The sequence below is a fragment of the Rhinatrema bivittatum genome, chromosome 12 (genome assembly GCF_901001135.1).
Source record: "Rhinatrema bivittatum chromosome 12, aRhiBiv1.1, whole genome shotgun sequence".
NCBI classification, from domain to species: domain Eukaryota; kingdom Metazoa; phylum Chordata; class Amphibia; order Gymnophiona; family Rhinatrematidae; genus Rhinatrema; species Rhinatrema bivittatum.
Window position 1 is genome coordinate 72574826 of NC_042626.1, and position 24593 is coordinate 72599418.

The 24593-nt window shown below is 48.1% G+C and overlaps 1 protein-coding gene across 1 annotated transcript in view; it reads right to left on the reverse strand.

The window, feature by feature from the left end:
* CASC3 (CASC3 exon junction complex subunit) overlaps window positions 1-24593 on the reverse strand; it is a 131969-nt gene that overhangs the window by 85975 nt on the left and 21401 nt on the right. Inside the window, exons 5-6 of the mRNA XM_029573781.1 lie at window positions 7010-7161; window positions 6708-6884 (exon numbers count right to left, since the gene is read on the reverse strand). Of these exons, the coding sequence (XP_029429641.1) occupies window positions 6708-6884; window positions 7010-7161 (329 nt within the window). The remainder of the gene's footprint in view (window positions 1-6707; window positions 6885-7009; window positions 7162-24593) is intronic.

Here is a 24593-nt window from a genome sequence, read left to right on the forward strand (position 1 = left end):
AGAAGGATTTGAAGAAGGTTTGATTTGAAAAGGCCTGTTTCCAGTTTGTTAGGAGAGTTGACTGTGTATTGGGTGAAATTCAAATCTTTTTTGGTAGCAAGAAGAATTCCTCCACCTTTTCTTTTCTGTCGGGGAATGGAGAAGAAGTCATATGAATGTGTAGGTAATTGGTTAATTAGTGCAGTGTCTGTTGGTTTGAGCCAAGTTTCTGTAATAGCGCATATGTCTGGATTTGCGTCTAGGAGAAGATCATTGAGAATGGGGGTTTTCTTAGTGATGGATTGGGCGTTGAATAGAAATAGTGAGAATAATGTTAGCCCTAGTAATTGTGTAAAGGGGGAAGCTATAATGGGAATGAGGGCTTTATAGGTGTGAGGATGAGAGGTCAAAAGAGAGTTCCTAGTTGAGTTGTGTCTCCTGTGATGGAGAATCGGAATCAGGAGACCGCAGAGCATGATGGTTAGAAAAGGTTGGAGGTCTTGTTGTTAATGTTGAAGAGTAGAAATTAGTGGTCTGTTGTGTGAATGGGGGTGGATAGGTAGGAAAGTTTCACAATGGATTTTGTGACTGAGGCTTGAATGAGAGGTGAAGTTTGATTGCGGATTGCTTGTAGACTTGGAGAATGGTCGGATGAATTGATGACCTGGTAGTTGAAGAAAAGTGGTGGAAGTTGACGGTTATGGGAGCGTGTTGTGCGTCAGGGGTGCACGAAGGGGCGCACGAAGGGGCGCACAAAGGGGCAGGCCCCTTTGTTGCGCGGCGCCGAGGAAGGGATTTCAAATTTAAAACCCCTGCTCCTACCGCTGACGTCAAGGTAGGGCTTCCTCGATTGGCTGCTGTGGTTTCTTGTAGGCGGAGCGAAGAGGCTGGCCGTGTGACCGGCGTCGGAGCTCCGGTGACAAGTGCTGAGTGATTTTAAAAGGCCTTGCCCCGACGGGCTTCAGCGCTGGATGCGCAGGCCTAGCAGCAATTTCGTCCGGGAGAAGCGCTGAGGGGATCGTGGCAGAAAGGGAAGCCGAGGAGCCGTTTCAAATTTAAAACCCCCGCTCCTACCGCTGACGTCAAGGTAGGGCTTCCTCGATTGGCTGCTGCGGTTTCTTGTAGGCGGAGCGAAGAGGCTGGCCGCGTGACCGGCCAGCCTCTTCAATTAGAGGTTATCCTCTAATTTGCTTTTCAGTATGTCATGGTTAAAGGGGGGACGAAATTTAAATTCTAAGGGCTCATTTTTCTGTGTTTCTTTTGGTTTTGTGAATTTAATGTCGGACTGGATTAAGAAGTGATCGGACCATGGAATTTGACTATAGCTAGTATTCATGTGTTCAAAGAAGCTATGATTGATGTATGTTAGGTCAAGTGAATGGCCTGCTTTGTGTGTGGGTTTATTTGTAATTAAAGAGAATCCCAGTGCCTCCATCATATCGTTTAGTGTCTGGCATGTATTTGATAATGGAGATACGTCCATGTGAAGGTTGAAGTCTCCTAATATGATGGTTGGTTTTGATGTGTTTAGATTTATTGTTAAATATTCTATTAATGGGGATATATTTAGGTCAAGTAAGCTGGGTGGGCAATAGATAATGCATATTTGGGTGTGCTCAGTGTCAAATAGTACAATTTCATGGTTTAGAGGGGGTGTTGTTGGTATCATTTTACATTTAAATTTTTTTTCAATAATTAGAGCTATTCCACCACCACGTTTATTTATCCTTGGAATTGAGAAAACGTCATAGTTTTTGTGAGCTATATGATTTTTTATGACAATGTCAGATTTTTTTAACCATGTTTAGTGATAGCTATGAAATTGGGTTTAATGTCATATAGTAGGTCTGTAATTATAGGGAATTTCTTAGTTACAGATTGAGCATTTACTAGAATGAAAGTTAAGGTTATTAGTCTATTTAGGTTTAGTGAGGTTGCGTTTTTTGTTGTCTTTACTTTAATGAGATTGTTTCGATTGATTTTTTTGTTATCAAGTGATTTCTGACTTTCTTTAGATCCGTATATCCTTATAAAAGGGATCCGACCTATCCAGATTGGAGAAGGATGGAAGCTCCACCAACTGATTTAAATGGAAGGAAGACACCACCTTGGGAAGAAACGAAGAAACCGTTCGCAGGGAAATTCCAGAATCCGAAATTCTCAAAAAGGGCTCCCCACACGACAAGGCCTGAATCTCCAACAGCCTACACGCAGACGCAATCGCCACCAGAAATACCACTTTCTACGTGAGGTCCTTCAAGGTTGCCCTTCACAAAGGTTCAAAGGGTGCTGCACAAAAGGCTTTAAAGAACCAAATTCAGATTCCAAGATGGACACGGCTGTCTCACCGGAGGACCGCTAAAACTGCATTAAGGAAGCGTGCCCTGTCCACAGCTGGTCCCAACCTTTGGAACTCCCTCCCTCCGGACCTCCGCCAAGAACCCAGCCCCCTGGTTTTTAAAAAGAAGCTGAAACATGGCTATTCAGCCAGGCCTTCGTGGATAGATAATCCTTCCACTGTAACTGCCCACTAGCTGATTCATCTCTACCGGTTATCCATCAGCTACTCCAGTATTTCCCATTACCATGGCGTTCCCCTAATTTTATTTTGAGGTTTCATCCAATATAGCCCCATGTTTATATTATACCTCAGTATATTTCTATTGTACCAAATGTTCTTTGTTGCCTCTTGTTCATTATACCTCATGTTCTTTGTATCCGCCTCACAGTGATTGTTCAGTTTATATGTAAACCGGTGCGATATGTATCCTATACAGGAACATCGGTATATAAAAGTTAAAAATAAATAAATAAATGCTTCACTCCCCAAAGAAAACGAGACATCGGGATGTGCCGCCAAGCACGCTCCTTGAATGTTACCGCGTAAAGAACCAAGCGCTGCCACCTGCACTTGCAAGGAACTACACAATAACCCCTTCGCCAAATCAGCCTGAAGGAAACTCAAAATGTCTGGTATGCCCGCTCGGGTAGGCACAATACCCCTGGTGAGACACCAAGCCTCAAAGACCTTCCAGACTCGTACATAAGATGAAGTAGAAACTTTACATGACCGCAATAAAGTAGTCACCACAGCATCCAAGTACCACCTCTGGACTTCAGCCGCTTCCTCTCAAAAGCCATGCCGCTAGACAAAAGTGCTTGACCTGGTCGAAACAAATGGGTCCCTGATGAAGCAAGTTCGGCAGGTTCGGAAACCGCAAGAGACCCTCTATGGCCAGATTGACCAGATCTGCAAACCATTGACGTCTCGGCCACTCGGGAGCTATCAGTACCACCTGCGTCAGATGCAATTCTATTCGGCGAAGAGTCCAAGGTGGAAACACATAAAGCAGAACATCTGTTGGCCAGGGGAGTACTAGGGCGTCCACTCCCTCCGCTCCCGTGTCCCTGCGACGAGCAAAGAAGCGGGGAGCCTTGGAATTCTTGAACGTCGCCATCAGATTCATGCAAGGCATGCCCCACTGGGCACAGATGATCTGAAAAGCTTCGTCCGTGAGCTCCCACTCTCCTGGATCTAGGCAATGTCGACTGAGGAAGTCCGCGTGGACGTTTTCCACCCCAGCAATGTGAGAGGCCGCTATGTTAAGTTCTGCTCTGCCCATGTGATCACCACTGGTTGACTCCTGGTTCCGCCCTAAAAACGTGGCACCCTGAGGCAGCGGTTTACGCACTTCAAATCCAGAATGGGTCGGAAGGACCCATCTTTTTTGGGGACTATGAAGTAAATGGAATAATGCCCTTTTCGCTGCTCCACCTGAAGAACTGGGGTGATGGCGCTGAGTTGCAGAAGGCGTTGCAAGGTATCTTGTAATGCCTGTCGTTTCTCTTCGTAACCGCATGGGGAGACCAGAAACCGCTCCGGAAGGCGGTGTGCAAAATCTAAAGCATAGCCTTGATTTATCACAGTAAGAATCCACTGGTCCGACGTCACCTTGACCCATTCCTCGTAAAACAGGGACAATCTGCCCCCGACAGCAGGAACTGAGGAATGGGTCGGCGTCCCTTCATTGGGAAGACATGGCCCCAGATGCGGACTCGGTAGCCCCGGTTCTGCCAAAGTGTCGGCCACGAAAGGGCTGAGACTAGGACTGCTGGCGACTGGACGCTTGCTGAAAGGAAGAAGCTGGAGCTCTGGACAGATGAAATCTGATTCCCTCTGAATAGAGACCGTGAAGGAGCCCCTCAACTTGGGCCTATCCTCTGGCAGTCTGTGAACCTTGTTTTCCCCCAGGGATTGAATCATATCCTCAAAGTCCTTGCCAAAAAGCAATTTACCCTTGAAAGGCAACGACCCCAGCTGAGCCTTGGAGGAAATATCCACCAGCCAGTTTCTTAACCACAGGAGCTGACGAGCCGAGACTGCCGACACCATGGATCTGGCCGAAGTCCGTAACAGATCATAAAGTGCATCCGCACTATAAGCGATTGAAGCTTCCAGACGCCCTGCTTCTGCATCGGAAAGACCAGCATTAGCCTGTAACTGCTGAACCCAGCGAAGGCCCACTCGTAAGGCAAAATTGCTGCACATAGCTGCCTGCATTCCCAGTGCCGAGACTTCACAACTTTTCTTGAGCTGCAGCTCCAACTTTCTATTCTGCAGGTCCTTCAGGGCTGTAGCATCCGTAACCGGGATTGTTGGCGTTTTGGTGACTGCGGACTCCGCCGCGTCCACCTTGGGCACCCGCAGTATGTCAATTGCTTCCTCCGGAAGAGGATATAGCTTATCCATAGCCTTGCTAACTTTCAGATCCGAGGTATCCCATTCTCTATAAAGCAAGTTCGTGGCAGAAAAATGAAAAGGAAAGGAAGTAGCCGGGCCCCTCAGACCCAACAACACTGGCGGCCCATCTTCGAGTATGGCAGGGATAAGCGGAGCAAACTCCTCCCTCCTAAACAGACGGATCACCTTAGGGTCATTTCCTTTCACAATGTGAGAGCCTCGTGCTGGATCCTGTGGATGTTGATCAGGGTCTGTATCCACCCCCATCGGAGGTTTGCCCTGCAGGTCCTGGCCCCCTGGGTCCATTATCCTGACTCGTGGAATCAGTATCGGTCTGATGGGCCCCTGTACACAAAGGGTGCTTAGCTTTGGAGGACCCAGAGACTCCCTTAGACTTAGACCGCTTTCGAGAAAGAGACTTAAGACCACTAAAGGACGTTTTACCCCCAGCCTGCAGTTTCCCTTCCCTCCTGGCTTTAAAAGCCTTATGGAGAAATAAAATTAACTCCGAGGAGAAGGAGGAGGAGTCAGAAGCCCCCTTGGGGCTATCCTTCGTTGCAGGTGAGAGAGGCTGTAAAGGTTCGCTCCCTCCAGGAAACCCTGGCTGAGGAGAGAGAGGAGGCAGGAGAATCCCCTCCACCATAGATGCACAAGTCATTGATCTAAAAGACTCCAAAATGGCCTCCGTTCCTGCGCTCAACGGGAACGGATCTGCCTCAGCTGATCTCGGTGCAGCTAACACTGAAGGAGCTCGGACAGCCTTGCCTTTAACCATTTTCGCGGCCACGGAGGATCCCTCCCCCCGGGAAGACAATCCAAGCACAGCCTCTCCTGAGAAAGACATGCGCGGCACGCAGACAAGCATCGGGCAGCGGGCCTGAGAAAGCTAAAATTCAATTCTGTAAAAAACAGAAAAATAATCGCGGTCCGCCCAAGCGCAGAGTCAGGGAGGGAAGAGAGAGCCACAGTGCCGGTGACATTGACAGAAAATGAAAGAAAATCAAAACTTTTTTTTTTTTTTTTAAAGACTTGCCCGGCAGTGGTCCACGGTCCTGATCCGACGGGGTGGCTTGAACCTGGCTTCCCGGTGTCGCACCCAGAGCTGCTAGCTTGGACAAGAGGGCCCTCGACCCTATAATACAGCTGCCTCAACAACCAGCGGGGGATGGTCCCCTCAGGACCTTACAAACCCCCTGGGAGGCTCAGGACAGAAACTGCTCTATTTTTTTTTTTTAAATCAAAGTAAAAAAGTTTTATTACAGACCAAAAACTCCCTAAAACTCATAGAACTCACTACTTTAACTCCAATGAGCAATCAGCACAGACTGTAGGCCTTGCACCTCCACCATCTGCTGGAGACAGAGAAATACTGCCGGACTGTAGGTGGCACCATCCTATATAAGGCGGAGTTTTGTTTTGAAAACTTCTCTGCCTCCATCTGCTAGAGGGGGGGCAAACCCCAGGAGTCTGGACTGATCCGGGTACGTACAGGGAACACAGATTTCCCAAGCTGCAACAGGACAGGGATACTTCATGCTATGCATGGGAAAAGTCATGGAGGGCACAATGGATCCGACCGGGAGCTTCTGAGAGCTGCTCTCCGATACTGCTCCACATGCCTGTTTCCAAGTGTTAAGGGGGGACCATAGGACAGTAATTTAAACATCTAGAAAAGTGTTCCCAACCCGTTCCTGAAAGCACACCTAACCCGTCAGTTTTCAGGAGATCCATCGAGATAAGATTTGCTTACAGTGGAGACCCGGGGTATGCGCCTCTATCCTTGCATATTGATTGTGGAAATCGTGAATACCCAACTGGATAAACAAAGGATGTACAATAAAAGCTCCTGAATCAGAGCGAGTTATTGCTTTGCATGTGTACCTTTATGCAAATCCCAATGGTAATAATGATATAGACTACTGAGATGCCGTAGTCAAGATGCTGTAGTCTGGACACAAAGCCATGCAAAAGTCTCAGTCTTGCTCACCTTGGTTTCCGCAGTCTTCTCGGACGTATGTCCTCAGCACTGTTCACAGATCTGATATCATAGCCATACATGGCAATCAGCTCCTCCCTGGACTTGGGAGCCTGCTCGTCCTCGCGGAACTTGTCATGCTCCCAACGTCCCTCATCTTTCCACAGCTTCCGCTGGCGGCCCTTTGGCCTACAACAGAAACAGACTAGACATTCAGAGGCCACTGTGTCTGGAACAGAGGGAAGATATTGCAGCCCTTCTCTTGCCCGCCCCCCCCACTCCCCAGAGGGGAAAACACAATACTAAAGCATTACCTGGTCTCCTCCTCCTGGATCTGCCCTCTCAGGTCATGCTCGAAAAAGAGCCCCTTGCGAGGAATGTATGCGGGATTTTTTCTGTCCTCATCATCATCCAGGGGCTTCTGGGACTTTTTACCAACTTTGTTCTCAGCAGGTTCCGTGCTCTCCTGAGTAAAGATAACAGCTCTCAACACAGAATGGCGAAAGAAAAACTGGTTCTTACCTGCTAATTTTCGTTCCTGTAATACCAAGGATCAGTCCAGACTGCTGGGTTATGCCTCCCTTCCAGCAGATGGAGTCAGAGAAAAGCACCCCCTAGATATACCGGAGTGCCACCTGCGATCCTTCAGTATAATCAACATCAAAGCAGAATGAAGTAAATTTAACAACCAATGACTAGATCAAGAGAACTTATCTGAAAAATAACCTATGAGAACTACGTACATGAAAGGAGTATGGATGGAGATGCTTTTATTTATTTATTTATTTATTTATAAATTCTTCATAGTCTTCCAAACACTGCAGAAAAAGAATGAAATTGAGCGGACTAACCAGAACATTATACCCCCTGGGAGGGCGCATCTGGACTGATCCGTGGTACTACAAGAACGAAAATTAGCAGGTAAGAACCAAATTTCCTTTTGCTGTACGTACCCGGATCAGTCCAGACTCCTGGGATGTACCCGAGCTGCATTAAATGGGGTGGGACCCGGAAAGTCCCGCTCGAAGCACACTGCTGCCAAAACAATCGACATCCGGAGCTCAGACGTCCAAACGATAATGCTTAGCAAAAGTGTGTAAAGATTTCCAAGTAGCTGCCTGGCAAATCTGCGGCGAAACACATTGGCTTTCTGCCCAAGATGCCGCTTGAGATCTGATCGAATGAGCTTTAAGACCATCTGGCACCGGCCGCCCATGACATATGTAAGCCAAAGCTAGTGTCTCTTTCAATCATCGGGCAATAGTAGCCTTGGATGCCTTATGTCCTTTCTTAGGACCTCTCCCATAAGACATAAAGATGGTCTGACAATCGAAAAGCATTAGTCACTTCCAAGTACCGAAGAAGTACCCGGCGAACATCCAGTTTCCTCAAATCATGAGCCAAAGGAGAATTTCTGTCCAAATCAGGAAAGGCCGGCAACTCTACTGCCTGATTCACATGAAATGCCAATACCACCTTTGGTAGAAAAGAAGACATCATCCTAAGCGAAACTCCAGATTCTGAGATCCACAAGAACGGCTCTCAGCAGGACAACGCTTGAATCTCAGATATTCACCTGGCTGAACAGATAGCCACAAGGAACACCGCTTTGAGTGTTAAATTCTTCAATGTAGCCCGCTTGAGAGGCTCAAAGGGAGGACCGCACAACCCTTTGAGAACTAGAGGGTGAAATCGGCTTGTCCTGATAAAACCTCCTTAAGGAAGCGCACCCTTTCCACAGCTGGTCCTCCCCTTTGGAACTCACTCCTGCCGGACCTCCACCAAGAACCCTGCCCTCTGGTTTTCAAAAAGAAACTGAAAACATGGCTCTTCAGCCAGGCCTTCTCGGAGAGATAATTCCTCGCACTAAGGCTACCCTGGTTTAGGTCCAACTATAGACTAGATTCGCGACTCTAAGCCTTCTTATCTATACCGGCACTCCACATATCCCCCAGATCTGGGACTACTCCAGGAGACAAAGACTACATTAATTCCCAAGCTAGCCGCGGACCTTCACACAGCTACAAGTCACTCAGTCCCTCCATGATTCCTTTTAAGTTAAACGCCTTTTTGCACTTTGTGAATTTCTTCCCCCTTAACCTGTTATCCATCAGTTACGCCTCCTTTCCCATCCTGATGGCATTTTCCTAAAGATTATTTAGAAGTTCCATTAGGCATAGCCCTACATTTCTATTGCTTATTATTGTTATTATTATTTTACTATTATTTTTACTTTTATTATTATATTATAGTGTATTTCTAATGTTCCACTTGTCCATTGTTTCCGAATGTTCATTGTAACTCATGTTTCATTGTATCCGCCCTTTGGCGGTGCGATATGTATCCTATACAGGAACATCTGTATATAAAAATTAAAAATAAATAAATAAATAAATACTTGGCCCCCTTCAGAAAACGCACCACGGATGGCCTGCAAGGGACGTACCATCAACCTTTCCCCTTAAACAGCCCAGTGCTGCTACTTGAACCCGGAGCAAGCTGTACGCCAATCCCTTCTTTAAGCCGTCCTGCAAAAAGGCGAGAATGTGCACAATAGAGGCTGTACGCGGGGAAACCTTCAACCCGCTGCACCATGAATCAAACACCTTCCAAACTCGAACGTAGGTGAGAGAAGTAGAAGTCTTGCTCGCACATAGAAGAGTGGAAATAACCGCATCCGGGTAACCTTTCTATCTTAACTGTCTCCGCTCATAAGTCAAGCTGCTAGACAAAAGCGAGCCGCCTGATTGAAAAATACTGGACCCTGTCGAAGTAGATTCGGAAGGTGCCCTAGACGCAAGGGGCCGTCTACAGCCAAGTTGACCAGGTCTGCGAACCAAGGCCTGCATGGCCACTCCAGGGCCACAAGGATAACTGACCCCTGGTGAGACTCTATTCACCTCAAGACTTTGCCCACCAGTGGCCAAGGGGGAAACACATAGAGCAGCACATCGTGGGGCCACGGAAGGACCAGGGCATCCACTCCCTCCGCCCCGTGCTCTCTTCTGCGACTGAAAAATCGAGCCGCCTTTGTGTTTAGATGAGTTGCCATCAAATCCAGTCGGGGTACTTCTCATCGACGAGTCAAGAGCTGCATCGCCTCCTCAAACAGCTCCCATTCTCTGGGGTCTAGCCGTTGACGACTGAGAAAATCGGCTTGCACGTTTCCCACCCCGGCTATGTGAGACTCCAACCGGGAAAGATTGCGTTCCACCCAGACCATCAGCTTGTCCGCTTCGTCAGCCACCAGCTGACTTTTTGTGCCCCCCCTTGATGGTTGATGTACGCCACCGTTGTTGTGTTGTCGGATAGAATCCTTACCGACTGGTGCTGGACGAGAGACAGAAAGCTTTGCAGTGTTAGATGAACCGCTCTTGTCTCCAAACGATTTATGGACCACTTGGTCTCCTGACTTGTCCACTGGCCTTGTGCCGATGGCGACTAGCAAACCGCCCCCCAACCGGAGAGGCTGGCATCCATTGTTGCAATCAACTTCTGGGGATTCTCCAGATCCATTCCCTGTTGTAAGTGCTCGGGAACTAACCATCGTTTGAGACTGGTCCTGGCGGGATCCATGAGCGGTAAGGGTTAGTGGAATTCTTCAGACTTGGGGACCCAGCGGGAAAGCAACGCCTTCTGCAAAGGTCTCATATGAGTGAAGGTTCTTGGCTCATATGAGACCAACTCCAGAGTAGATGCCGTAGAGCCAAGAACCTGCAAATAGTCCCATACCTTGGGCAAGGGGAGGGCCAAAAATCGGCAAACCTGAGTCATCAGCTTGTCCATCCTCTCCTGTGGAAGGATAACTTTGCCCACAACTGTGTCGAAACGGGCTCCCAGGACCTGCAACACCTGGGACAGTACCAGCTGGCTCTTGCAATAATTGACGACCCATCTGAGCGACTGAAGACGATGCAATACTGATTGAACCGCCATCTTGCAAAGGTCCTCCGACTTTGCCCGAATGAGCCAATCATCCAAATAGGGATGCACCAAAATCCTCTCCCGCCTGAGAGCCGCTGCCACTACCACAATTACCTTGGTGAAAATGCGGGGAGCTGTCGCCAAACCGAATGGAAGCACCTGAAACTGGTAATGCTCGCCCAAGATCATGAACCACAGAAACCGCCGATAATGCTCTTGGATTCTTATGTGAAGGTAAGCCTCCATCAGATCCAAACATGCCAAATATTCACCTTTGTAGACAGCCTCAATGACGGATCTCAAAGTCTCCATGCGAAAGCGAGGTACCCGAAGCGCCCTGTTGACCTTCTTCAAGTCCAAGATCGGGCGGAAGGAGCCCTCCTTCTTGGGGACCACGAAATAAATGGAGTACCTGCCTGTCCGGTCGGCGGGACTGGAACAATCGCTCCCAGAGCCTTCAATCGACACAGGGTTTGGAGTACCATCTGCTGTTTTGTCCGGGACTCGCACGGAGACACCAAGAAGAAATCCCATAGCGGGCGAGCAAAATCTAAAGCGTAACCGTGTTCTATAATGTTTAGAACCCACTGATCTGAAGTGATCTTCACCCATTCCTCGTAAAACCGAGAGAGAGACGACCTCCGATCTCCGGAACAGAGGAATGGGCTGGCACACCTTCATTGGGTAGACTTGTTTGCGGAGAATCCCTGGGAGGCTCCATCATGAGGAGGCCGCCTACCGTGAAAGGAATGAGCCCAAGCCTGTGACCACGTCGACAGCTGCCGAGGAGCAAAGGACAGGGCTCTACTCGCATGAAAAAGGCGTTGACCCCGAAAATGACCCCGAGACGAGCTGAAGGGCCAAGAAGATCTGGGTCTGTCCTCAGGGAATTTGTAAACCTTATTGTATCTTAAGGCCTTAATGAGATGTTCCAGATCATCACCAAATAAAAGCTTCCCTTTAAACGGGAAGGAACCCAGCTATGACTTGGAAGAGACATCCGCTGACCAATTGCGGAGCCAAAGGAGCCTTCTCGCTGAAACCACCGAGGACATTGTTCGTGAGGAGGTATGGAGGAGATCATACAAGGCGTCTGCTGTATAAGCTACTGCCGCCTCCATACACTCCACCTGTTCTGCCTCTGCCGGGGAAAGCTCCTGAGATGTGAGCACCTGCTGCACCCACCTAAGGGTAGCTCTCTGCATAAGGCTACTGCAGACGGCCACCCGGACACCTAGCGCCGACACCTCAAAAATCCTTTTGAGAAGAACCTCCAGCTTCCTATCCTGGAGATCTTTGTGCACTGCCGCTCCCATCACTGGAATGGTAATGCGCTTGGCAATCGCCAACACGGCTGCATCCACTTTAGTGATCTTAAGCAGATCTAAGGCCTCCTCCGGAAGCGGATAAAGCTTTTCCATGGCCCTACTAACCCGCAGGCTGGCTTCAGGCGTGTCCCATTTCCGGGTCATAAGCTGTAATAGCATCGGGTGAAAGGGAAAAGTTCTAGGGGGAGCCCGAACACCCGACAGAACCGGATCCCCCGAGGAAGACTCTGCCACTGGCTGCAGAGCCTGAATATCGAGTTCCGCTAGCACATGAGGGATCAAAGGGTCCAGCTCCTCCCTGCGAAATAACCTGAGCACCCGCAGGTCATCCCCTTCAACCGGAGCGGCATTGTCAACGTCATCGCTCTCGGGAGGATCCTGGGGCGCGGGATCTGGGTGGATAGAGGGTGGTGGTACCCCCGCATCAGGAACTGTATGGGGTAGCTGGACCCTAGGAGCCTCTGGACCCTCCAAAGGTCTAGGGAGCTTTGCTGGCGGAGGACCCTGTAAAATCAAATCTGCCTCTGCCTCCATGTAAGCTTTGTGTAGTAATAACACAAACTGAGAGGAAAAGGGGTGCTGCCTCTTTAAGGCCCCCCCCAGAGGCACGGTGGAACGAGGCGGGGAATCAAGACCCGAATCACGAGGCCTTTCAGGGCTTAAATTTGGAGAAGAAAGCTGCAGTGGGAAATCCCCTCTCCCGGAGCCCTGAGCATCATTGGAGCCTGAGTTAGGCAAAATGGCTGCCATTCCCGCACTTCTCGGGGACGGGTCAGGCCTCGGTGTTATGGTTTAACGGTGTTTGGGTGGATTCTTGGGTACTGTGGCTCCCCACGGGGCTCCTCCATGGGGAGGAGCCCCGTGGGGAGCCACGGTACTGGGCTAAACTCAGGACGCACAAACACAGAGTTATGTCTTTTATTGTACAGCTGATGCATACCACCAGAGGTGGCAGTAGTGAGATGATCCAGAGGTAGCAGTCCAGGGACCCTCGGCAAAGAGAAACCATCTCACCAAGTTTGTATAGGGAGATCCAGGTGTAGGTTTCCCAGCACGGCAAAGCTGTAGATGAGACAGACTGAGAAATAGATTACTCACTAGATGGTAGCTGTAAGGTTGATGTTTCCACCAGGCTGAAGTAGATGGTTACAGGCATCGAGGCAGGGAGAGCAGGCCCTCGAGGAGCGAGAACCTGATCTCAGTAAGGCACCTGAAAGAAAGCAGAGGGCCCCCGAGGAGCAGGTACCCAGGTTAGAGAATACCCCAAAGGGCAGAGAGAGCTTCCAGCGGTAGTACGGAAGCAGCAGAGTAGCTTAGACCGAACGAGTCCAATCCTTCAATCCAATCCTTGCTAATTCGATGAGCTAGCAAACAAGCATAGGCTAAATACCCAGATGACATGACGTCACTCGAGGGGGACGCCCCCGAGGTTCCCGCCATGACATGGATAAAGATGTGGATGGCGTGTGCGCGCGCACTCTAGGAGGCCCTTAGGAGAAACATGGCGTGAGGCTTTGCCATAGCCGTTCCGGGGAAAAAGGTGAGGCACAAGGGTCGAAGCTGTCTAAAACCGACAGACGCAACACTCGGCTTCTGAGCAAGCAGACTCCTCTCTCCAACCCTCGCGACTGCAGAACAGATGTTCTCTTGCCTGCCACAGGTAAAGTCCATCACGGGAGAGCTGCACTGCCAGCTCTCCACAGGCGGAGCACCGTGCTCCCTGCGGCATGACTGGCTGAGCTGTAATAGAAAAAATCAGCCGGGTAAAAAAATTACCCCCTCCGGAGACCCGGGAGATTGAAACCGGCTCTGTCAAATCTCAGAACAGAACCATGCATCTCAACCTTCAAAAAAAGACTAAAGATATTCATACAAGCTTTCCCGGACGCCAACATGGTCAACTAATCTCCAACTACACCTTGGTTAACCATATCTTCTATCGTTTACCTGTGTGAATTAATAACCTGTCCTTTCTCTTCCTTCTCAGCCAAGTTCTTATCACCTTGTTATATGTAACTGCCTTTTCAGCACCATTGTTATAGTTATGTTTACTATGCACCCCTGTTTTATGTGAACCAGCACGATGTGACTGCTGTCTCGAATGCCGGTATATAAAAATCTGAAATAAATAAATAAATAAAAATAAATAAATAAACTGTGCCGGTAAACCAGGGGAATGACGCGTCCCTGGGCTTAACAGACTAATAGGAGCTCCCAACAGAGGAATAAAGTTCTCTGGACTGTTAGGGGGGGGGACCGGCCCACTGGTTTAACCCCCCTACTCACCGGGCTTTGGCAAAAAAATCTCCGAGTATATAGGCTATAGGGGACCCAGCCCAGCCTTGCCTGCTACCAAGTGGAGGGACTGCCCCCCTCCTTGGGAGGCCTGTACGCCATTTCCTATTTAGACCTTTTTTTTTTTGTTTAAAGGAACTTACTCAAAGTTGATCTAGTCAAAGGTGACTAGGGATACAACCCCTCTCACTTAAATAAGGACCAAAATTTGGAAAAGGATCGGGACTGCAGGTTATGCCATCCTTCATCTGCTGGAGTCAGAGAAATACTCAAGGATCGCAGGTGGCACACCGGGATATCAGGGGTGCCTTTCAGCTTTTTTCTCTGACTCCATCTGCTGGAAGGGAGGCATAACCAGTGGTCTAGACTGATCTGGGTACGTACAGGGAAGACCCATTATGCTTTCTCCCTTGGTGCGATATCATCAAATAGGTTTTTGACCTCCTGTTCAAGGTTACTGAACACATCTTGCATGCTAAGGATATCTTTTTATTGGGTGGCAGCAGCCAATCCCACAAACTCTTTTAGAACTGTTCTTCTCAACAGATCAATAGACAGGTACCATGCAAGGATAAAACAGAAAATTTCCCAGGTACTCAGATTATGGATGCTGCCCTCTGCATTCTTAAGCAACAAATCCATGAAGGTAAACATGCCTGGAACCCCGCTACCCTGAAATCTTAGAACAGCACCTACCATCTTATAATGGGCAGGAATAATGGAGAAATTACTTTCCAGATAATTTTGTTTTCCTTAGACAGCTGGACTCGGGACCAATGGGCTTATGCCCCACTGCTAGCAGATGGAGACGGAGTCAAGTTTCAAAGCTGACGTCACCCTACATACACCCCTGCAGTGACCTCAGCCCTTCGGTATTCTCAAAAGCCACTGTAGACCTACTATCGAAAAAAAAAACGATTAAAAATGGATAACCGTAACTGTACTCAATGAAACAATGAACCCCAGTAAGACTATAGATTTATTTATTTAAGGGTTTTTTATATACCGCGGCACGTTTGGAACATCACCTCGGTTTACAGTGGAACATAATGCAGCAACATGCTTTACAATGAAACAAAAAAAAAGGTACAACAATGTTTGAAATATAAAAGTTAAATATACAGCAATGTTTGAAAATACATGGTAACTGTGTTCAAATTAGGTAACCGTAATAAGCATAACGAAACATTAGTTAAGCATAACGAAACATTAGATGCCCTGATCTAGGGACTGGATGACAGTTTACCCGTAATCTCTAGGAATTGATATCCACTCCATGGGCGAATCCTTGGCATCATTCTTGGGCAGCCATTGGCAGGATGCTGAGTCCATCTGTCTATATTAAGGAAAATGAAATTATCAGATAAGTCATTTCTCCATTTCCTAGCGTGTAGTCAGATGGACTTAGGACCAATGGGATGTACAAAAGCTAATCCCAATTGGGGCAGGAGGCTGCCCGCAGTCCAGATAACACTGCTTTTGCAAAGGCTGCATCCTCGCAAGCCTGAATTTCCAGGCGATAGAACCTGGAGAAGATGTGCAAGGACCACCATGTTGCCGCTCTGCAGATGTCAACGGGAGACAGCAGTCTAGCTTCTGCCCTTGAAACTGCCTGAGCCCTAGTGGGCATCTATGAGTGGAATAATTATGAAAGTTTCTCTTTTAATAGTTTTCCTGTATACTTGTGTTAATGTATTCTGCCTTGAGGCGACTGTTTTAATGTATTTCCGCCCTGGAGGCAACTGTTCAGTTCCTTGTAAACCGGTGCGATATGTATTCTTTACAGGAACATCGGTATATAAAAATTAAAAATAAATAAATAAATAAGCTTTAACCTGAAGGGGTAATGGCTTTCCTGCCTCCACATAGGCTCCTGTGACCACCTCCTTAATCCAGCAAGCTATGGTAGCCCGTGAAGCTGGTTCGCCCTGCTTCCTTCCACTTCCAGATACCACACCAAAAGCCTACTGATATTCAAATGGTGGAGGCAGTATTCTTTCGAATCCTTGTGCTTACCTAAGGATGGCAATGAAAGGAAATTTGGTTCTTACCTGTTAATTTTCGTTCCTGTAGTACCACAGATTATTCCAGATTCCTGGGTTAACATAAGAAATTGCCATGCTGGGTCAGACCAAGGGTCCATCAAGCCCAGCATCCTGTTTCCAACAGAGGCCAAAACCAGGCCACAAGAACCTGGCAATTACCCAAACACTAAGAAGATCCCATGCTACTGATGCAATTAATAACAGTGGCTATTCCCTAAGTAAAATTGATTAATAGCCATTAATGGACTTCTCCTCCAAGAACTTATCCAAACCTTTTTTGAACCCAGCTACACTAACTGCACTAACCACATCCTCTGGCAACAAATTCCAGAGCTTTATTGTGCGTTGAGTGAAAAAGAATTTTCTTCGAGTAGTCTTAAATGTGCTACTTGCTAACTTCATGGAATGCCCCCTAGTCCTTTATGCATCCATGCCAACAGATGGAGACAGAGAAAGTTTAACTGACACTGCTTCATATACACTGGTGTCACCTGCAGTTCCTCAGTATTAATATGTACCCAAGCACAAAAACTCACTTGCAAAAACTTGAATACACTTGTTAAAGCTCTGAAGAAAAATCTGCATAGCAAAAAGAGTACAGCTAAGTGGAAGACTCTCCACCTCCCATCAAGCAGGCGGGCTCTGGAATGATCTGTGGTACTACAGGAACAAAAATTAGCATGTAAGAACCAGTTTTCCTTTTCCTGTACATACCCGGATCATTCCAGACTCCTGGGATGTACCAAAGCCCCCTAGCTGGGGTGGGATCTGGAGAGTCCTGCTCGCAAAAAAAAATAATGGCACCCCATGGATAATTTAGAAACCACATATTTGTGCCTAACTGTAAACCGTTGTGATGGTGCACTACTAAACGACGGTATAGAAAAGCTTTAAATAAATAAATAAAATAAATAAACTGCTCTGGAATTCACCCCCCGAATCATCCACTTCCTGAAAGGAGTAGGTAAGAACGAGCTATCAGGACACAAGAAGCAGCAATCTGTAAGGTAATTTCTACAGCGTCAAAGGCCTGTTTAAAGGATGGACTCCATCCATCTATCGTGTGCATCCTTTAAGGCCACTCCTCCTTCCACTGGGATAGAGATGGCACAGACCAGCGAATCCACTATAGGGAAATGCAAACGTTCTTTCACTGCCAGATCAAATGGGTATAGACCTTTAAAACTTGCTTCTGAAGCATCCCATTCCAGGTCAATCAATTCTAGGATGGCTTCCAGTACTGCAAAGTAGCAAGAGGCTTTCCTTAGGGAAATCAGAATGGGGTTGTTGTTTGGTTCTGTCAGTCCGGCCCAGGAACTCCCACCATCTTCAGGGTCTAGGAAACCAGGACCAGCAATTAGTCTCTATGGAAAAACCGTAATATGGTTGAATACAGTTCTAAACCAGGGGGAATTTCCCCATCTTCCAAGGAATCTGTATCCTCCTGCGTGTCATCCGGGTCCCTGCCAGGGATACCCTTGGTGAGGCGAGGCATGCCTCGAGGTCTGCTGATAGGACTGGAAGACTTACCGGCTGAGGTACCATACGGACAGGAGCAAGTGAGGTAGCAGACTGCGCCTGTACGAAGGCTTGAAGGCCCTGGAAAAATTCCATCCAAGAGAAGGTAGCCGGGTCCATGCCTAGCCCAGGAGGTACTGGGGTAGGTGCCGCTGAATTTTCCTCTCCCACAAATGACTCTGATCTGGCTTCCAGTTAAAACTGTGGCTAACCATCACCTGAATGGAAGGAGCCGGGCTTAGGAAAGTCTGAGGAAGCCAACTATCCTAGGGCTTCCTCACAGTGCTGACACAGGTTGGAACTCAGGTCAGGCTGTGAAGCCCTAATACGACAAGCAGCGCAGAGAGCAAGGCACTTAGGTTTCTTGGTGCCAGCACCATTGGCGGCATTAACTGTGTGTTCCAATCAGTTTGTGCTTAAAAAAATTATATGCGCCCAAATTTAGAGCACCCAGATGGGGCGCACGAGGCACACGTTCAGTCCGTGCGCTCAGCTTTGCTTGTTTGCACTTATGACGTGCGCGCAAGTACACACTGACGTCATGCGCACTAGGCGCGCCCAGAGCAGATGCACTTGCGTACTGATGTCCTATGCAGGGCCGTGCCGCACTCACAAATGCACGCAAGATGGTGCTGATGAGGCTGACCACATGGTGTACCAAAAGCGGGGCCTAGCCCACTGGGTGCTACTCAACCCGCTCGGAGGCCCAAAGGAAAATTGGTTCTTACCTGCTAATTTTCGTTCCTGTAATACCACAGATCAGTTCAGATCAGTGGGTTTTGCTTCCCTACCCCCAGACGGAGTCAGAGAAACTAAACTTTGAGGCATTGCTACATAACAGAGTGCCACCTGTAGTCCCTCAGTGTTGACCGGTATCCAAGCCAAGATTCATCTAAACACCCCTCGAACGGGCAGAATCAGAGGGTTGGAAACCCCTGAAACTGAAAAACTTTGCGTGGAGAACCAGGTTTAGACTCCAATCTGGTCAAGTTGCAAATACTTTACCCCCTTGAGGAACCTGATTACATCAGGATAAGCGGCAAGAGTTTGACCATGAAACTTGCCCTTGAGCGCACCCAAAGCTACCACCTTATTTATTTGTATTTGTATCTCACGCCCTCCAAGGTTTGGGGTGGGTAACAAGAGTATATACATAAAAATTTAAAATAGAATGCATACAACAAATAAAATAATAGTAAAAATAAGGGACAATGTATTAATTGGAAACGTAAGTAGGATTGAGAGAAAACATTTTGCAAATTAAATTAAAATAAAAAATAGATAACGAAGCAAGTTGTATGCTAAACCTTTGGATAAACCGTGATGCAGAAATTCTAAGATATGCAAGTCATCAAGCCGACTCCGAAGACACCACACTTCATCTCAAAAAAGATATAGTGCGATGGAGAAGGTACAGAGAAGGGCGACCAAAATGATAAAGGGGATGGAATAGCTCCCCTATGAGGAAAGACTAAAGAGTTTAAAACTGTTCAGCTTGGAGAAGAGACGGCTGAGGGGGGATATGATAGAGGTATTTAAAATTTTGAGAGGTCTAGAACAGGTAGATGTGAATCGGTTATTTACTCTTTCAGATAACAGAAAGTCTAGGGGCACTCCATGAAGTTAGCATGTGGCACATTTAAAACTAATCAGAAAGTTCTTTTTTACTCAACGCACAATTAAACTCTGGAAATTGTTGTCAGGGTATGTGGTTAGTGCAGTTAGTGTAGCTGGGTTTAAAAAAAGATTTGGATAAGTTCTTGGAGAAGAAATCCATTACCTGCTATTAATCAAGTTGACTTAGAAAATAGCCTCTGCTATTACTAGCATCAATAGCATGGGATCTACTTAGGTTTTTGGGTACTTGTAGCTTGGATTGGCCACTGTTGGAAACAGGATGCTGGGCTTGATGGACCCTTGGTCTGACCCAGTATGGCATGTTCTTAAATTTTCCAGACCCTTACATACAACATGGACGTAGCCAGTTTCCTAGCCTGCAGAAGCGTGGAAATGACTTCTTCGGAGTAACCCTTCAAAGGCAGCCTCCGCCTCTCAAAAGCCAGGCTGTGAGACATAAGCAATCCTCCCGATTCGAAAATATGGGCCCCTGACGCAGCAACCCTGGAAGATTAGCTAGCCTGAGGGGACCTTCTTCCAGATCTGCAAACCACGGTCGCCATGGCCACTCCTGCACCACCGGCACCACACTCCCAGGATGCATCTCTATGTGCCTGAAGACCCAACCGATGAGGGGCCACGGGGGGAACACTCTCCTGGATCCAGGAGAGTGGGAGGCTCCTGGATCCAGGAGAGTGGGAGGCTGCTAAGGAAATCCGGCTGCACATTGTCTACTCCCAACTACATGCGAAGTTGCTAGACCTTTGAGATAGCGCTCCGCCCAAGCAAACAACCTTCGAGCTTCCAGTGTCACAGCATGACTCTTCGTACCGCTCTGCCGATTGATGTACGCCACAGCGGTAGCGTTGTCTGAGAATACCCGAACCATTCGCCCCCTGACCAAGGGCAGGAAAACCTCCAGGGCTCAATGGACCACCCTTGTCTTGAGACGACTGATGGACCAGGATATTTCTCCTGGTAGTTAAAGACCTTGCACCAACCGGCCCAAGCAAACTGCCTCCCAATCGGAGAGACTTGCATCCATGGAAACTACCACCCAATCCGGGGGTTCCAGGGCCATGCCCTTCTCTAAATTAGATAAGACAGCCACCACGAGAGACTGGAGCTGGATTCTTGAGGCAGAGGCAATGGAAGATAATACTCCAAACAAAGGACTCCACCTGGACAACAGCGCTAGTTAAAGAGGCCTCATGTGTGCAAACGCCCAGGGAACCAAATCCAATGTGGAAGCCACGGACCCCGGGACTTGTAAATAGTCCCACTCTGTTAGCACCGTGAACCGAAGGAGATGCTTCACTTGGGATTGCAACTTCCCTACCCGGACTGCTGCCCAGACAACTCTGCCCCACCAAGTGTCGAAAAGGGCTCCCAGATACACAAAGGACTGCATCGGCTCCAAATGACTCTTCTGCACATTTATGATCCAAATGAGCGACTGTAAGGTGATCATCCTCCTCTGGAGAGATCTCTTGCACTCCTCCTTGGACTTCTCAAATCAACCAATCGTCCGGATACAGATAAACCAAAATTCCTTGCTTGTGAAGGGCCGCCGCCACCACAACCATCACTTTGATGAACATGTGTGGCGCCGTCACCAGACCAAAAGGGAGGGCCCAGAACTGAAATTACTGACCCAATACCATGAAACGAAGAAATTTCTGATGATCCCTCCCGGATGGGAACGTGCAGGTACGCCTCTATGAGATCTAGAGAAGCCAAGAACTCCCCTTTGCGCACCGCCGCTACTACGGTACGTAGTGCCTCCATGCGAAAGCGGGAAACTCAAAGGGACTAATTTACCTTCTGTAAGTCAAGAATGGGCCGAAAGGAGCCGCCCTCTTGTTTTTTGTTGTAATTATCTGTTTATTGTAAAATGGTTACAAATAAAATACAACAGTCATCACAATGTTACATAATCTGTTGTCTTTAGTACAAGAACATCATATATCATATAACCTATGTACACATTTTGCAAAGCAGTTTAGGTGCAGTAACAATAGCAATAAGCAAGAGGGCCTCCTGTCTTCTGCTATGCATCAAACAGTATAACCATATAGTCATGATATTCCTCCCCCCCCCCCTTCCCATCCCTCTTATCTCACCTAACTCTGAAGAAGCCACTTAACATTTATTGGAACAAATCCCTTGTTGAAAGGTTTTCCATATGTTATTAAATCGTAGCATGTTGTCTCTCTTCAAGGCAGTGAGGTATTCCATATAATGAATCCATTTTAGTCTCTGAAGAACAGAGGACAAAGGCGGCGCACGATCCTCTTTCCAGTGTTTCGCAATCTCCCCCCGCACAGCATGTGCCACAGCTCTGAGGAAATGTTGCTGTAAGGAGGACATATTATCCACTGAAGCATGTAATAAGGCCCCTTGCGCAGTCCATCGCATGTTTACGTGTAATAAATCATTAAGCCATTTCTCTACCTGCTCCCATAGTTGTTGAATAACGGGGTATGTCCATCACATGTGATAAAAATCACCTACCATCCCACATTTTTTCCAACATAAGTTGTCCTTCTTTAGCCCCATTTTATGTAGCTTGTATGGAGTTAAGTATCACTTAAACAATACTTTATAGCTATGTTCCACCATTTGTGCAGCAAGAGAGCTGCGGCTTACCATCAAGAAACATGCATCCCATTCTCCCTCCATCAGAGAAACTCCCAGGTCTTTTTCCCATGCTTTATGTCTCACTGTATGTGGTAAAGCTCCATTAAGAATAGTATAACATTTCGATATTACACCTTTTAACAAATGAGCTTTGTCAGTGTAACTGTCTCTGGCCTAGTTGTTATTTGGCTGGTTTCAACAGAGGTATCATTAGGAGGAGGTCGTTGTTGTGGACCTACTGCGGATATTGAGGATTCCCCTATCTCTGGAGGAACTTCCTCATTTCCTTTAACTCCCAATGTTAAAACAGAAGTAGCTCCCTCAGATGAAATCTTTGACTCCACAATTTCTGTGGGCAAAGATTCAGTTCCTCCGTTTGTACCTCGTTGAAAAGGAGACGGACGATAGACAGGACTAAGAGAAGCCTCTTCCTGGGAGGCTGCTTGCTCTCCTACCAAGTGGCCTCCAAAGGAATCCTCAGCATTTCCTTTTTTAAACTGGGTCATATAGCGGTCTATCTCCAATTGCAATAGGGGAGGCAGGGGTTCTGAGGGGAACACCCTTACCTTCCCTTTTCTTTTAGCAGGCATTGTAAAATCCAAACAAAAACAGTAAGATAAACGCTTTACTTAGCACCTGTTGTCCATTGATTCTCAGTTGGAGACTCAGGCTTGTAGTTTCCCCTCGATCCGTCGTAATCCGGACTAAGCCGGACAAAGCCGTGCGCACCCCTTAGGTGCGCACGGCTTTGGTGGCGCGCCGGCGGCGGTGGAGCGCCGCCGCCGCGGCGTTTTTATGGCTCACGGCTCCCGGCTCCTCCCACTCACAGCGGCAAGGGCGGTTGTTGGTCCGGTCCCGGAAGGGGACCTAGCAGCTGGAGCCCTCCTTTTTGGGCACCATAAAGTTTGTTGAATACCTTCCTTGTTCCTGCTCTAACATTGGGATGGGAACAATGGCTTTTAGGTCGAGTAACCTCTGCAGAGTCCCCAAAACCGCCTCCCGCTTGCTGAGAGAGACCACATGAGACTCCACAAACGTCTCCCTTACCGGGCATGAAAACTTTAGAGCATAGCCCTCTCACATTACCTCCAGAACCCAGCAGTCTGAGTTAATTCCTTGTAAAAGCTGGACAATTTGTCTCCTACAGCTTCTACAAATGAGTGAGGGCCCCTGTCTTCACTGGACTGACTTTCCGCCTCCAGAACCCTGACTTGTCCCATCTCTAGCTGACCTGCGGGTTCCACGAAAGGACTGGTGGCGTCCAATGTTCTGCTTCGCCTCAAAGCCAGAAGAGGACTTGCCGAATCCCGAAAAAGGGTCTGAGCTGGAAACACCTTAGTGGGCTTCCTGTCCTCCGGAAACCTGTTCCCCTTCAACTCCCCCAACACCTTCATCAACTGATCCAAGTCCTCCCCGAACAAAAGCTTCTCCTTGAAATGGAAGTTACAGAGCTGGACCTTAGACAATTAATCCACCGACCAAGTACGCAGCCACAGAAGCATATGAACTGCCACCAAGACCATGCTATGAGCTGACGTACGTGGCACACAGGCGATCCCAGCTTTCAGACGGGCCGCCTGCAGGGAACCACGTTCTCCTGACGCCGTATGCTCCGGGGCCTTCTGAACCCAACACAGACAGGCCCTCTGCATCAAGCTGGCGCATACTGCCGCTCGAAGACTCAACGCAGAGACCTCGAACAACCATTTGAGCTGCACCTCCAGTATGCAGTCCTAAACATCCTTCAGAGCGGCCACCCCCACCACTGGGATTGTCTTCTTAGTAAAAAAACGAAACAGCCATGTCTACCTTCGGAACCTTCAGCAGGTCAAGGGCTTCATCCAAAAAGGGATACAGCTTAGCCATTGCTCTGCCCATCTTCAGACCCGTGTCCAGGGAGTCCCACTTCCAGTTCATCAACTTCCGAATCTTCCTCAGCAAAGGAAAGGCACTTATGGGCCCTCTAGCCCATCCAGGACTGGACTGACCCCTTTGTTATCAGACTCCTCCTGAGTGACCTTCATGCCTAGTTCCTCCAGAACCTGGGGAATCAAAGGCCGCAGCTCTTCCCGCCTGAACAAACACACCCCCTGCGGATCATCCCTTTCAGACACTGGAAACTCATCTGGATCAGGGTCATCCTTGGAGCCATTCGCATCGGGGGTTGACGTCGCCTCTGGATCCGTCCAGTCATCCTGCGAGTGATCTGAATCCTCACCATCCCCACCCCAGGCGACATAGGATATCAACAGCCCCATGTGAGGCCCTCCCGGGCTTTTTATTTATGAGGGGCAGTGGAGACGCTCTGCAGCCCGTTTTCTCCCGGAGTCTCTCCTGGCTAGGTAGGCCTCATGTAAAAGAAGAATAAATTCTGGGGAAAAATCCTTGCCGGTTGATGTATGCCACCATCATTGCGTTGTCGAAGAGAACTCTCACCAACCGATGATGAACCAGAGGCAGGAACTTCTGCAAGGCCAACCATACTGCCCTTGTCTCCAGACGATTGACTATTGCGCCTCCTGCTGTGTCCA